We start from the raw sequence: 16,766 nt of genomic DNA, 5'->3' as shown, positions 1-16,766 counted from the left end.
TAGAAATCTCACGTATTTATAAGCATGTAAGCAAATTTATACTGGCCGCTTAAGCCTTGAACAATGGCGACACTGCTTAATTATGGCGTCCCTAGCTAAGCAATTCTTAAATTGGCTTATACTTGGCATAACTGCTTTAAATCCAAGTAAATATTACTTACAGTTCGTTAAGATATTTAGTTGTAACAATTTCATTAATGTACACAACCGACGATACCCTAAACTCATATTTTTAATAATTTTAATTGTTCAGGCGTCAGGCCTTAGCCTACACGTAGTAACGCCAAAAATCACACTTTTTTAAGTTACTTCCTGTTCCTGTGTGGCTGAGATACGTGTATACCCAATATATATGGTTCATAACATCCTTTCATGGCCTTTGGTTACAACAATACGGTAAGGAACTAGAATAAAATTAATTGAATTTACAAATTAAACAGATGGTCAGAATAAAAAAATAAACGGTAAAAAAAAATTAACGAAAATTACAACAATGCAGATGAAAGAAAAAAAAATATTAATATTATTAAAGTTCCACAGATGAAAAGTTTATGGTTGTAATAAGGCGAAATATTTACTAAACATTCATAGCAGATATCTTAATAAACACGAAGATGTCTGTGCTATCACCATGTAATAGTACAAACTCTTGAGACAATGTCCAGTATCATGGACAAGTACATCTAAAATATTCTATAAAGAATATAAAACATATTAAACCTAAGATTATACACTTAAAAATAACTGCAAACTTTACTATTCATAATAATGTGAGAACAACGTGGACATTAGATAAACATAGTTATTTAATAATTTTTGAAATGACCCTTGTTTCGCGGCCATAGTAAACAATGAAACACTGGCTCTTTGAAACCTCCAAAGATAAACTCTTATGAAGGGTAGTCAACTTGTTGATCCGAAAAAATGTTGTGGTCCCGATAATATATAAATATAAAAATAACACGTTTTTTAAAATGTCTGTCCTTGATCATGGACACTATGACCGAAAGGGTTTTAAATTAGGCAACGAAAGAATACACGAGACCATTTTTGCACATTTTCGTCATAAAATGTGAGTACCACTGGATAGAGTTTTGAATCCGAGTCGTTACTACCATCGGTCGACAAACAAAAAAGGTCCATTTTGCAATGCGTTACAATACCCTCTGTAGCACTTAAAGAAATTTCTTTAATGATAGCAGATGCTTTTGTTCTGCCACAGCTGTATTTCTTCGCAACGTCGGATGAAGGAAACATTTTCCTAAATAGAGGCCCTGCATGATCGGCCACACAATGTTTGTGTCACAACGACAAACCATACAAAAAGCACTGAGGATAAGTTAGATTCGAATTTGAAAAATGACTGGATCGTACCATAATTATCGTACACACCTTAAAAACAAAGAAATTCCTTCGTGCAACAACAGCCTAAGCCAATTCCTTAAATTTATGTGTATAAAACAGGAAAAAAAATTATATATAATGTTCATGAAATTATACGTGTTAATAAAATGGTTTGCAAGACCGTTCTTCAAAATTAAATAAAAACATACATGTTTAATTAGGATAAGTAGGATTCGAAACTGAGATTCGAATTTGAAAACAGGAAGCATAATTTTGATATATAAAAATAAACTAGGCTATGGTGCAACATTCGGCTTGGTACAAACGTTTAAGGAGACCCTTGGTTACACCACACAACCTTCAGAATTGGGGGATTTGGCACCTTTTTTTTTACCACGAGCCCCCCTTTGTGGTAAATGTGTGTATTTTGATCAGACTTGTCAATAAAAAAATCAATAAAAAATAAACTAGACAATGGTGCAACATTCGGCAGCCAATGAAGAAACACATGACCCACGTGACGTGTTTTTTTTTTTTTTTTAATTATTTGACTTAGACAGACATCCCATTGCTGATTCGGTACCAAAATCTTCTGAATTAATTTGAATAATGTAAAAATGTCGGAAAACCATTAAAATAACAGATATGGCCGTATAATCATAAAACAAAATGATTTCCCGTACATTTTACAGGTAAATCGTACATCCCACTATTTTATTTATTTTTTAGTAAAAGAGGGGGGTTAAAAACGATCATTCATGTACATATCCAAAAAGGAACAAAGTTTTTGGACTGTCACAACTTAAAAGTCAATGTGTAGCTCGTTGTGCCAGGCGCAGCGACGGCCCACGGGCGATGCGGGCGCAGAGGGTGGCAGAGGGAACCAACTACTCACTATCTCCAGCTCCATGTAGTCGTGCGAGGTGCCGCTGTCCACGCGCAGCAGCACTGCGTCCTCCTGCGCGGTGACGAAGCCCAGCGCCAGCACGTCGCTCTTCATCTCGGGCCGCCGGTCCTCGGGGAACACGTACGTGACCAGCCCGCGGCCCGGCCCGAACTCGTACGCCACGGACTCTGCCCCGCGACAAGGGAGCACAGCCTTGGTCTCGCCTCGTGGTAGACACTCTTCTACATTTCATTAAAATATATGCGGATCTATGTAGATGAAAATGGAAACGTTCGTACGTTCAAAATCTCAAATCTCAGAAAGTTTATCACAGCTTGACTCGAATATTTGACACAACGTTGCATTCGAATACGCACATATTTTTATATACCTTGCCGTCGTCCGGGGTCTCGGGCTCGAGTCCCGGTGTGGCTCCTAGTGGGAAAAGGCGGTTTTTGATCTGTGTTGTCCGGGTGGGCGCCAGACTAGCTCGTTTCTAGTCGTGAATTTGGGGTCGTGGATGTATGTGCCCCTGCGTGGCCCACTAGGGCCGGCGGCGGTGTTGCGTGAGATGATTTTAAATAAGAGACGTGGAGTTGAGGTGGTGGTGTCGTACCTTTTATTCAGAGGAGCGAGTCGTACACGATACAACACTCTACAGAGGTCCCCGGGGGGTTTTTACTTGTTATTCCGTGGCGCCTTATTGTTTGTGTTCCGCGTTACGTGGCCTCGGATGCTGTTATGTCTCAGACGTCTCACTGGGTACGTAGGTAACGTAATTTCGTAACACAAAGGCGGGACACAAAATACACTGAATTAAGGGGGCGCGTACAGGTTACGTGGCACTCGTTACTCGGGTAACGTAAGTTAGCAATACAAAATACGGGATACAAAAATACACTGAATTAAGGTGGTGCGCACAAGTTACGTGGCACTCGTTATTCGGGTAACGTACGTTAGCAATACAAAACACGGGATACAAAAATACACTGGATTAAGGGGGCGCGCACAAGTTACGTGGCACTCGTTACTCGGGTAACGTAAGTTAGCAGTACAAAATACGGGATACAAAAATACACTGAATTAAGGGGCGGGCGATTGGAGACGGCCAATCCCGTATGCAAATGTCTCGGCGCGGGTGTTGTGCCCACTGTGGTGAAACACGCACCGCAATTAAGTTTGTCCAAGTTCCCTTGCGGGTTTGTGGTCAGCGCCGTGCGCGTGACCTTAAACAAAGTTCTGTACGTTGCGGGAGACGGCCCGTGCCGTATGCTGAAGAGCAGCCCCGTTGACCAAGTGTGGTGCGGGGTGTCCTTAAGTTGATGCGGCCAGATTAGGTCCGGGACCGAAAAAAGGGACCGGGTACTCACGGAGAGGTTAGTAATAAAAGGGGTTTGGTTAATTAGTGGCTATAGTTACCGGACGTTACTTTCAATGCAGACAAAGGATGTTGCCTCTCCGTGGGACGTAGGTCCGCCCCGGTCCATGAGCTGCGCTGAACTGCCGAACTGGCATGGCGTCTGAGGGAGGCTCGGCCTCTCTCGCGCCAGGCGTGACCTCATTACGCTAGACTCCAAACGGGTGTGTCTGGAAGAGATTTTATTGTCGCTAAAATCCTAATTTAATGTTTTAGGAGGAATGGGTACGGTTCTTCTCTTGTCTACTCAGGTTTCCGCGGCTTTGTCTTTGATTGCTGTTCGGGTCGCCTGACTCGGGTGGGCCATGGCCAGGGGTGTGTTCCGTTAGCGGGAGCGTATACTGGCGGGTGCAGGTCGGGCTCTGGGGTGGTCGTCGGCCAGACGACGTCAACCTACTTATGCAAAATATGTGACGGGTAAAAATATAGTTTGGTAAAAAACATATATTTTTAATACTGTCATTTCTATAGAGTGACAAACATATAGAGATATATAGATATAGGCATATAGAGGAGAAATATATGAAGGGAGATGAAGAGGATAGGAGATAGAGAGGTATATGTGTGTGTGTGTGTATGTGTATGTATGTGTATGTATGTGTATGTGTGTGTGTATGTGTGTGTGTGTGTGTGTGTGTGTGTGCGCGCGGGTGCGTGCGTGCGTGCGTGTGTGTAGAGAGGGACACTTTATATATATGTACCTACTTCAAACAAAAAAAAAAAACAAGACGATTGAGGCATTGCAACGCCTGCCGGGCATTAAGTAGTAAATAATAATAATAATAATAATAAAATCTCAGTTCAGCTGTTCCAACTGGAAACATATGGGGCGTAGTAGGCATTTTCCGATTTATAAGGATGTCCTTAACCGATTCTGCGTTAACACAAGGATCCTTTGATATAACATGTCGTGAAAGGGTTCCAGAACAATTTTTAGGCTTGAACAATCTAGTATAACAACAAAGAAATACTTTTCAAGCAGTCGATTACTCATGCTTACATAATTTTCGATTATTACCTGTTTAAGTCTTTTCCTTGAGAGAAATTAACAAATATGAAAGGGCGTAGACAGGGTCATTTAAGGAGATAATCATAAACAACCATAGATTCGTATTTTGATGCCTTACACAGTTTTACCTATTATGCGTGACTATCATGTAAATAAGGTTCGGCCATTTCGTCTCGTGGTAGATATTCCTGTCTGAATTACGAAAGGTACTCGGATTAGACACCAGGTCTGGGTAAGGTTACATTCACTCCGCGGATAGATAATATCGAACCACGAATCACGGAAATCCCCTCCCCCCCCCCCCCCCAACTCTCCCATAGAAAGGGGAACGGAGCCATGTTCGAATAGTTCCGAAACTTTCCAAAGTTCGCCAACTTCGGGATGCACGTATTGGTGTATAAAAACCACGCAAATTAAAATTACTTTACAGCAAATTTCAAATCAATATTTTTTTCTCGTTTTTATTCAGTAGAAAGCTGATCTAAAAAGGAGCAAAGTATGAAGCAAAACACATTCTGCTTTTCTTATTCTACCACCTACATCGTCATATTGATTTAGGCAGAGCAGGAAAAAAAAGTGAGTGTTCAGTACTCGGAAAAGAGCAAATTCGTGAGTTCTCATGTTGCAAATACATTTATAATTAAAAACTCAAGACGCGAAATTTAACGTAGAATTCTTTTAAAAAATGCCTAGCGTGATAAATAAACGCAAATTGTGTTTTCAATCACATTTATAGACTGAATCACACGTAGTTTCTGCATCCACCGCTAGGATTCGCTCGACAAGGAATTTATTTTTTTGAAATACTGCCGATATTGTTAAAATTTAATAAAAAGGTTATAGAAAATTTCCCTTTGGCTTTGTGAACTTTAGTTCGCGCCATCCGCCACAGTTGGTGGCACTGTGTCTACACATTTCCGTTCCATTCACAAAATTACTCCCGCCAAATGCTGTATGCCGAGAGCTAAGATGTTACGCCGAAGATGCACGAACGCGTTGCTCCTGGCTCCGTTCCCTATGAAGTGCAGGCTTATCTCGCCCTGCACAGTTCACCATCAGCTCTAGTTACTAAGCCTTAAGGGGTATTTTTAAGGTAAAGTTAAATTAAAAGTGCTCATTTTAAGCTCTTGTTTCATAAAATTGTTACTCATATTAGAAATGTGAGTTCCCGTAACAAATAAAAAAAATTAAAATTAAAATTATTGTATTTTTTGAACTTTTTAATTAAAGTAGAATCATGATTTGCAGAAACTCCAGCGTGTCACAAGTAGACTATTTTTTTCTTCAAAAACCTTGTTTTTAATTAATAAGAAAGTAGGCTATATGAAATGCTATGAGGTATTTTTATTTTATTTTGTTTTTTAAAAAAATGAAAAATACATTAACAAAATAAAAAAATAAAAAAATAAATTTTAGTGAATTATATTACGCCTAATTTCAAGCAATGAAAGCGGACTATGCGTCCAAGTACCCAACCGCCTTTCCCTCGCAAAGTATTCCTTTCTACTTCATCCATGCCATCTTCTGTATCATGTATACGTCTCGGTTGTGAGCTGTGCATATCATATTTAGTAATTAATCGAATGCCTAGTATGTATGAAGGTTGTCTGAAAAGTTTCCGATTTCAACTTGAAGATGGCAGCAATCGTCAAATAAAAAATTGGGGAATGTGTTTGCATATGCTTTGGAGTATACTCTCTGAAATTTCAGCCATTTTGGACGCGCAGTTGTTTTTTAACAATCGTGTTTTCCGAAGGTGATGATGACCTCATCCGAGAGCAACTTTTAGACTAGTGAACCAAAAAAAATAAATAATTGGGTTTAGAACTGGTGAGCAAGATGGAGTTCAAGCCGCAATTGTAGATTTTCGCCATAGCAACTGCTGAGGTGTGAGCTGGTGCATTATCTTGGCGAGACAATTTTTTTTTGTTTGTTTCTGCAAATGTGACCTTCTTCTGCAAATTCTGCTTGTCAAGTAATGATGCGTAGTATTCTCCTGTCATATTTTCCTTTTTTTTTTTTTCCAAGATAAATGATTAAGACAGTTCCATGACTATCCTAGAAAACAGTCACCACCACTTTCCTGGCCAAAAGAACAGTCTTTGCCTTTTTTGAAGCTGATTCCCCTTGGAAGTAATTTTATTTTTTATTTTTTGTGGCGCAAATTTTCATCGTCACCCAAGCTGAATTCAGCTGCCCAAAATATCACTGCGGTAAATAACGGCGAAGAGTACCCGAGCATAGCGTCGCACTCGTCTTTAATTTGCGTAGGCTTATTGACTTTCAAAAAACAAATACTCAAATTGTTCATTTTCCATAAAACTATGCGCATCGACTCACGCAAACGATTGATAAAAAAAAAATAATGTTAGTCCAAAATGGCTGAAAAATCAGAGAGTACATTCCAAAGCATGTGCAAACACATTCCCCAATTTTTGTTTACGATTGGTGCCATCTTCATGTTGAAAACCCTGGGTAGTTTGCCTACTTTTCTTCTCTAGTTTTAGGTGCTGTCTGGCAACGGAGTGAGTGGCCAGTGTAACCACTCTCACTCACCACCACGATGCGAGCGCCCCTGGTTGTAAATCCAGCAAAGGATAAAAAAAAAATGAAAGCGAACTATGCATTCAAGTACCTAATTTCCCCCCTCTCCAGCATGGTAGATTCTTTTATACTCTGTCCAACTCTTCTTCATCCATACTATCCTGTATATCCTGGCCTACATGCAGGTTTAACTTGGGCCCAATTTATCATAGTTTTAAGATAGGTGAGCAAGCCATGGCTTCCATCGCTGCCGTGGCTGGCCAATTCCCGCACAAAGCACAGGATGCATGCGACCCTCTCCCTGCATGGCCAAGCGTACAGGCTTCGGCATGAGACGCACCTAGGTCCCTCCCTAACCCGGCCCATCCTCCTACATACACACACTTAATTTTTTTAGTTTCTGTTAGGAAAACAACAAAGAAGGGCTCACCGTCGGAGCAGGTGGGGCCGGTGTATGACGTCATGTCGCAGTCACAGGCGTACGAGTTCCACTGCTGCACGCAGACTCCGCGGTTGGCGCACACGTTGCGACTGCACTTGGTGCTGGGGCCTGCGGGGGAGAGCACAGCACTCACCACAAGCGAGTGACGTCACTCACAGCTCGGCGAATCAGAACCCATGCGTGTGGCTGGCGAAAAGTGACGAGCACAATGATGGAAGGATAAAATGAAATGCGTACGCGCATTCGGTCAAAATACTTAAAACCACTGAGTCAAATGCCACACCGCAAGAGAAATTTGTAGTGCGTAGAGGAGGGAAAAATAAAAAATTAGGTACAAAGAAGTTTGGAGCTGGAAGTGATGAATTTTCCTTCGGTCTTTTAAAGTAACTTAGTTACTTCTACAATATGTGTTTTTTTCTCCCAATGATATGTGTCGCAACTAAACACCAAAAAAAAGCCAAAAATATTGTCTAATGATGCCACTGTCACCTCTGAACTTGTTCTGAGTCAGACGTGCATAGTTAGTACTTCTCACAGCATTCCCGGGAAGTGTGTGGGGCTACGGTCACAGTGAATGCTTTTTCTGACCAAAATGTATCTGGCAGAATGAGCATAGTGGTTCCAGAGCAGGCGTGTTCTGATATCAGTTTGCTTCTATCCGCCAGCGAAGATGGAAACCTTAGACGATGCGCATTTCCTTGGAAGTACGATATTAAAGTATTCATTAATGAATAGTGAAAAAAAAAGAAAAAAAAACTGAACATGTTAACGGAACGTTGGCTGCAAGAGACGATAAAGTAGAGTATAAAATTCTCTGTCAAGAATTTCTAAGTCAACCCATGGCTCCCACATTCGATTACGGGCCCTGGACCCAGGATCGGATACGCCCCCCCCCCCCACCCCGCAATTTTACAGTCACGTGCTACATTACAATTGCAGGGTTATTTCTTACCTACCCTCTTTTTAAAATGTTATTTAACCTTGAAAATACAGGGCATGGTTATGGTTACTATTTTATAAGTTCAAACTAAGTTTTGTTAAAAATAACCACAGCGAGTATGTATATTTAGTTCACACACTGAGATAAAAATGAAAATTGTTACAGAAAAATACAATTAGCTGTAGGTGTAATATCTTCTAAAATTTCATTGGATAAAAAAAAATTATATTCAATATGTTTTTCTAGTTTGTAAAAAAATTATTATGATAAAACATTTAAAAATAAACAGGGCTAGGCCCGGGACCTGGACACAGGGGTCCACCCAGCCCCACCCTTGTGGGAGGCCATGAGTCAACCAATAAAGTTTTATGAGTATTTCAGCATGGCACCTACTACGTTCAAATACATCCCACAGACACAACAATACATGCATTGTTGTGACCTATTGATAACCTACAACAAGGAAGCAGACGTCACAACTAAACTGGTTTGAACGACCATCTGCAGGGGTGGCTGCCGTCAGCGCACTGCTCGACTGCTGTGACACGGGGACCTGTCAGAACACGCGCGCGGATGTGACCGCATCCCGGGGCTGCTAGCGATCAGGGGGAGGGGGGGAGGGGGGACCAGCGTCCCGGCGATACCTTCGCCGTATTGAGCGGGGCTGTCGCCCTGTGCAGTGTGCCATCATCTCACTCATGTCCACAAGAAATCACCTACATCGGTTGCAGATGGCTCTAGGAAAAGAAGTGACTCCTATCTTTATTCACATCGCACTGCCCTCAGCAGCACGTGGTGGGTTCGAGTCCCTCCCGCGATCCCCGCCAAAGAAACAAATATTACCAACACCTTAGAAGTAACCCAGTATCATCCTTCTTCACAGACATTCACACATGGGTGGCACTCCGCGGCCTGGACCTCTCTTCGCCGGGCCCTTGGTTCGATGCTCGGCTCTGGCACACACGGACCACGAGGCCCGCGACAGCTATGATGACAAGACTGTGTCGCAGTGTACCTTCGCAGCCGGCCGTGACCTGCGAGCTGGGCACCACGGCGTCCACCGCGATGTTGGGCGACTCCCCGTTCAGGTCGAGGCTGGCGAGGCAGCCCTCGAAGCCGTGTTTGGCCTGGATCTGCTTGGGCAGCGTCGCGTACATGTCCTTCCTCACGCCTCCTGCGAGACGGGACACCGCACGGTCAGTGCATTGCGTTGCGTTGCAGAGGGACACCACACAGTCATTGCATTACAGAGGGACACCACACAGTCATTGCATTTCATTGCAGAGGGACACCACACAGTCAGTGCATTGCATTGCGTTGTAGAGGGACACCACACAGTCAGTGCATTGCATTGCATTGTAGAGGGACACCACAAGTCATTGCATTGCAGAGGGACACCACACAGTCAGTGCATTGCATTTCATTGTAGAGAGACACCACACAGTCAGTGCATTGCAGAGGGACACCACACAGTCAGTGCATTGCATTTCGTTGCATTGCAGAGGGACACCACACAATCAGTGCATTGCATTTCGTTGCATTGCAGAGGGACACCACAAGTCATTGCATTGCAGAGGGACACCAGTCAGTGCATTGCATTTCATTGTAGAGAGACACCACACAGTCAGTGCATTGCATTGCATTGCATTGCAGAGGGACACCACAATGTCATTGCATTGCAGAGGGACACCACACAGTCATTGCATTGCATTGTAGAGGGACACCACAAGTCATTGCATTGCAGATGGACACCACAAAGTCAGTGCATTGCATTCCGTTGTAGAGGGACACCACACAGTCAGTGCATTGCAGAGGGACACCACACAGTCAGTGCATTGCATTGCATTGTAGAGGGACACCACAAGTCATTGCATTGCAGAGGGACACCACACAGTCAGTGCATTGCATTTCATTGTAGAGAGACACCACACAGTCAGTGCATTGCAGAGGGACACCACACAGTCAGTGCATTGCATTGCGTTGCATTGCAGAGGGACACCACACAATCAGTGCATTGCATTTCGTTGCATTGCAGAGGGACACAACACCGTCATTGCATTGCAGAGGGACACCACAAGTCATTGCATTGCAGAGGGACACCACACAGTCAGTGCATTGCATTTCATTGTAGAGAGACACCACACAGTCAGTGCATTGCATTGCATTGCATTGCAGAGGGACACCACAATGTCATTGCATTGCAGAGGGACACCACACAGTCATTGCATTGCATTGTAGAGGGACACCACAAGTCATTGCATTGCAGAGGGACACCACACAGTCAGTGCATTTCATTGCAGAGCCGATACCGGCCAACTACAACATATAAATCAACCTTTGCCCTCAACTGCTTGGAATCGAATCAACCAGTCAACTTAAAAAAGCTGGTGTTCTAAGAAACTTTGCCCATAGTCCTTTGTGTTATATCACGTGATTAAAAAAAATGTTTCATAACATAACCACACTTAACTGTTTGCATCAGGTTTTATTATTTTATTTTTTGACGTGAAAACGTCTATCCGCCCGTTACAGTGAAAGTCAGATTTGAATCGCTAATAAGTACGAGACAAAATAATGCGTTCACCAATGGTTGAGCCCACAACGTGTCGATCATTTATGCACGTGTTTGTCGCGCAGTATTTGTTTTGCCCGTGACGTAATCGTTACCAGTGCAGGCGCATGCCCGTGATTGTTACAAAAATAATTAAAGATGCCTTATCATGTGACTCGGAATTATAGAAATAGACAAGTTGTATTGATGAGTTTGAAAATTAAATTACATATGAATGCGAAACACTTATGATTCTATCCCAAATTTTTCACGAAAAATCTACGGCGCGGAACAGAACTGGACTTTTCTTATTTTTAAAATTAACATGTCGTTATTTAATGGGGTTTGTGTACTTTTATGATTTTACGTCATTTTTAGCATGTACTGAAATCATGATATCATTTGGTATACAGTTTTGTATTAACCGTTCGTACGTAACCTTCGTTTTTAGTATATTTTAGTGTTATCGTTCATAAATAAAATAAGATTTTTCCTAAACACTGAAAGATTCAGGTTTCTATGGTCCTGGGAACACATAATTTTATTAATTCAATGAAGGATGTACTAAAAATAAAAAGAGTTTTAACACGAAGGCTACAAACGAATGGTTAATCTAAAAAGCTATACCATTCATGCTTTCGGTTATGGGGAAAAATCTGTAGGATTACTAGGGATAAAAAAATGCGGGGTGGGGGGGGGGGGGTCGGATAACGTTTATCATTCCAATTTCACAGTTACGATTTGGCAATAGCAACCGGGCCCCCTCAGAGATGAGCTTTTTGATTCCGATTTGCCCCCCCCCCCCCCCTTTTCTTATACGCCCATGCTTTGGATGACGTAAAAATTTGCATTTAAGTTCATAAAAACCACTAAATAAGGGATTGTCTAGAAGAAAAAAATATTATATACAATTAAATATGGTTACTTAAACTTGAGGTTCGGTAACACCCTCAACATTATTTTTTTTTTTCCAATTGTAGATTTTCAAAAGAAAAATGATGGAAAATTTGGAATAGTTGATTGATTGTTAGGGCTAAGACAAAAAAAAAACGAAGTGATGTTGACGTCCCACGCTTAGATTGCAGTGTGGACGTAAATGGGCGACTGCTCTCTCTTTCTAACACACGTCGACTACCGTAAGCGCTGGCCTCGTCTCTGAATGCACTGTTGCCAAGTAGCATACGAATTTGAAATTTAATATCATGTAGAATCCTTTTTTTTTATCAAGCGAATTTTACAAATTTGTCATAAATTCAAATTAATGATGTGTGTGAATTTTTATTTAAATTAAAATTTACGATATATTCCAGATTTATGAGAGTGATGGTATGAATAATTTTAATTTACTATATGCATTCAGTATTCTAAAGAAGCACATCTACATAACGTGTTAAGAGATCTGGCAACAGCGCGGGCCGTAAGCCGTGCTCTGCAATTGAAGCGTGAGACGTCTGTAACGACATTGATAATCCATCATAAACGTCATGTAAAAGGAACATCATTTCTAAGCAACTTACACACACATTTGTATGACGATGTGACGATGTTACATTTAAATTAAAAAAATATATAGAGGGATTATACATTGATATACCAACATTATTATCCACCTGACGCAGAGCTTCGTTGGAGCAGTGAGAAAAAACGCAAGTGTCAATGAACGCAAAATATGAAAGCTCACAGTTCAAATCCAACTGCTGTCACAGCGTAGATTTTTTTTGCATCCGAAAACAGTACTATAAGTCCAAAATTAACCTCCACTTTAAACCATTTTATCATCCTAATAACATATAAATATGTATGTCTGGATGACGTCATTAATACGGAACTGATTCTGGTAAAATATTTATAACACCTAGCTATTTCCTGGATTAACACATAGACTTCATATAATTATGAAATTACATTTCTATAGAAAATCATAAGCGGTAAGTCATAGACATACACGTGTGTTAGTCATTTCTTTACGTTTGCCAAGCCATGAAGTTATGTTCTTGTAACGAATAAAGTAGCGTGTAAGGAAAATTAAAGCTCTTGGCAGGTTTTCGTCAACATGTTTGGTACAGTTGTGACTATACATTTTGTACTTTTGTTTCCTTTTATACTTAAAATGAATTACAACAGCACATTAGCCCTACCACGGCGAATACAACACATCAGTTCGACAGCAAACTACACACTACCGCACACTTACTTAATAAGTACACTAACTTTTTCACACTTTTGGATAACCTCATACTTTTAAAAGGTTTAAATTCTTTATGTATACTTCTGCATACTTTTCCACAAGTTTCTTTAAAATTATAATGCATTATCATACTTTGTTTATACTTTCGCAAACTTCCATGCACATCTGTGATTTATTGCAAAAATGTTTACTTAAGAAGCGGCTACAACACACTGGCAAGTGTATAAAAAGATTTAATTAATACAAAAAAACTTTTAAGAAATATATTTACTAAAGATGTGTAGCGTCAGCTTAATTTTTTAAATTTTTAGTGTGGATTAAATAGGTGCCTTTCTGATTTTATAACATGCTTTTGCCGGCGACATCACCGGTGTGAACCTCAGGATCGGACCCAGAGGGAAATGAATAAAGAGCGAAAATAATAGAGACGATTGATTTGCGCTGCCATTTTGCTCAGCCATCATTGACAAAGTAGGCTTCCCAAGACAAAACAGTAGCAACGATCAGGCTCAAAAAGAAGTGTTTACTTCTGATGTGTTTGCAATGAATTTTCGGAAAAGTATAATTTATTTGTTAATATTTTCTTTCATTCAGCTTTTTGGCGTGGGAATTAAATGGTTGCCACGAAGGGAGGGAAAAAAAAAGATCTTCCAGGTGAGATGGTTTGCATCCGGCCAGTGGTGAACAGAACAGAGGGCGCTAAATGTTTATAAGATTGCTAACCTTCGCAAGTGATCCTGTAGTAGAATATGAATTTTGTAATAAAATTTATTTTGAAAAAGAAATTACGGTGTATTATTTTTCGAACCTGTCACTATCAGTGGCGGATCCAGGATTTTGGTTTGGGAGGGGCTTGACCCAGCTGAGGCTAGGCTTTATCAAGGCAAACACTAAAACAATAGTGGACCCAGATGCTTTTGGAAGGGGCTTGAGTCCCTTACCCCCCCCCCCCCCCTCTTCTGGATCCGCTACTGGTCACTATTATGCTAAATTGATGTTATATTAAATAAATTTTATACCAATTATTGAGTCAATATGTAAATTAATGAGTGTTTTTTTTGATGAATTTTGGAATTTTCCCCGAATTTCTAGGTTAGTTACGACAAGTTTCCAAGATGGCGGTCGTAACGCCGGTAGCAGAGAGCGCGCTCACCCAGGTACAGGATGCCCGCCAGGTCGAGGTTCTCGTTGGTGCCCAGGCTGGTGACGATGGCGAAATTGTCGTCCACCATGAGCGAGTGCTGCTTGGCGCTGGGCCGCCCCACCGTCACGGCGTGCCAGCGGTTGTCGTTGAGGCTGGCGCGCGCGTTGTCGCGCACCCTCACCGGCCCGTCGCCCAGGTTGAAGATGTAGTGCAGGTGGCCGCTCACCTGCGCACACGGCCCGGGCTTAGTTAGGACTGTCGCAACTTGCAAGCACTCAGCCACAGCTGAGGACTGTCGCAACTTACACACACACACACACACCTTAGCACTGTCGCAACTTACACAACACACCTTAGCGCTGTCGCAACTTACACACACCTACACCTTAGCACTGTCGCAACTTACACAACATACCTTAGCGCTGTTGCAACTTACAAACACGCAGCTAAGCACTGTCGCAACCTACAAACACACAGCTAAGCACTGTCGCAACTTACACACACGCAGCTTAGCACTGTCACAACATACAAACACACAGCTTAGAACTGTCGCAACCTACAAACACACACACCTTAGCACTGTCGCAACCTACACACACAGCTTAGCACTGTCGCAACATACATACAAACACGTAGCTTAGAACTGTCGTAACTTAGAAATACGTAACTTGGAAACACAACTTAGAAATAGACAATATAGAATTTTCTAAGTAATGCCTGTTCAAAGTGGTTGTTTCTACGTTATGACGATTATAAGTTATTTGGTTCGGTTCTTTGTGTTTCTAAGTAGTTCTGGTTCTAAGTCGTGTGTTTATAAGTTATTATTTTCTAAGGCTGATGTTTCGGCATTATGTGTTTCTCAGTTACGTCGTTCTATCTTTGGCTTACTTGAAACTGTCATAAATCCTGTGGGAAAATATGCCTGCTTTTTGAGGTGTCGTTGCTGTTGCCTACACTAGTATCCAAGACAGAATCAAATAGGGTCACGAAAAGGGTGCAATGATGCGAATATATAGCCTCTCTGAGGCTGCAATTCTGAATTGACTGCATTACAGGAGGTGTAATGGTTAGACACGGTGGAAAGGTTCAACAGGACCCTAGAGGAGCACAACGCCAAAGTTGTGGCTGACCACCGACAATATTAGGATCAACACATACAATTCTTCCTGTTGTCATAACGGGCTGCCATTCATGACTTGACTGGACAGACGCTTGTGAATCTTGTGTTTGGATCGGAGTTGAGGCTACCCTGTGTGACGTCAAGTTCGGTCGTCCTCACCAAGAACCAACTTGCACCACCAGCTATACCAATCATCTTGAGGAGCGTAGCACTACCAACTATACCCAATCATCTGGCAGAGCGTATGACCTCTCATACAAGATGAGGCTCGTAAAATTTTTCGATAAGCGGCGAACGGGATTAATACCAGGCACGACCTAAAGACTAACTCGAGCGGATTTCAGGAAGGCGATTTGTTGTGGCTGTACAACCCGCAACAAAAATCAAATTCCCTAAACTTCAAGTCGTATGGGAAGACCCTTATTAAGTGTTCAAGCGACTAAATGTTGTGGTATATCGCATCCAGAGAGGAAAGAAAGTTCGAATGAAAGAGGCACATTTAAACCGATGGAGAGAATATGCTGGGAAAGATGTGTTACGAACATGCTTAAGGAGGGGGCAGTGTTACAAGGACTGTAGAGATGAGGCGGGCCGGCCACCCCGTGCGCCTGTTAACGGATGGAGCGCGACGCAGGTTGCGCCCATCCCTCCATTATCGCTACACGCCTAATCCAATTAGCAGCGGTGCCTAGCTACCCACTTCCCCTTCCCCAGTACTTGGCCATTGAGCCCGCAGATTCTCTGCGTCTCTAGAAGGTTCGGCATGTTTCCAGAGCCCCGTAACTAGGACGCCATTGTTCTTGGAGCTTCGAGTATGAAGTCGGGGATTCTGATGCAGTGACTCTTCGGAGGGCTGCGAGACATATTCAGGGTTGGACTGGACAGGTATATGAACGGAGGGACTGAACTCCGAGGGCAGTGAAGTGAAGAAGGCGAGTGACCATCCCGGTGAGTGATAGCGGACGGCGAACTGCGGACTTCGTGTGCGAAGACTGGTGCATCGGGGACCGTAGCATCCAGGTTGCGTATGTGCGGCGGACGAGTGAGTAGTGCGAGGCGGCGTGTAGAGACAGAGGTGTGTGATAAAGAGACGAGCAGTAGAGAGAGCCACTGTCGAGCCGAGCTCCAGCCAGGAGAGTAAATTGTGGACAGACTATGAAATTTTTATAACCTCAAATTTA

The 16,766-nt window shown here is 42.2% G+C and overlaps 1 protein-coding gene across 4 annotated transcripts in view; it reads right to left on the bottom strand.

Annotated features, from left to right (window-relative positions):
* The window catches only part of LOC134538321 (neurexin 1), a 449,323-nt gene that overhangs the window by 53,484 nt on the left and 379,073 nt on the right, over nucleotides 1-16,766 (bottom strand). For all 4 annotated transcript variants that reach the window (XM_063379534.1, XM_063379535.1, XM_063379537.1 and 1 more), the window contains 4 exons: nucleotides 14,475-14,691; nucleotides 9,598-9,756; nucleotides 7,631-7,750; nucleotides 2,240-2,418 (listed from right to left, as the gene is read on the bottom strand). In XM_063379534.1, the coding sequence (XP_063235604.1) occupies nucleotides 2,240-2,418; nucleotides 7,631-7,750; nucleotides 9,598-9,756; nucleotides 14,475-14,691 (675 nt within the window). The remainder of the gene's footprint in view (nucleotides 1-2,239; nucleotides 2,419-7,630; nucleotides 7,751-9,597; nucleotides 9,757-14,474; nucleotides 14,692-16,766) is intronic.

This window comes from Bacillus rossius, chromosome 13 (assembly GCF_032445375.1).
Source record: "Bacillus rossius redtenbacheri isolate Brsri chromosome 13, Brsri_v3, whole genome shotgun sequence".
NCBI lineage: Eukaryota > Metazoa > Arthropoda > Insecta > Phasmatodea > Bacillidae > Bacillus > Bacillus rossius.
The sequence above is the reverse complement of the archived record's forward strand: the minus strand, read 5'-3'. Positions and strand labels throughout refer to the sequence as shown.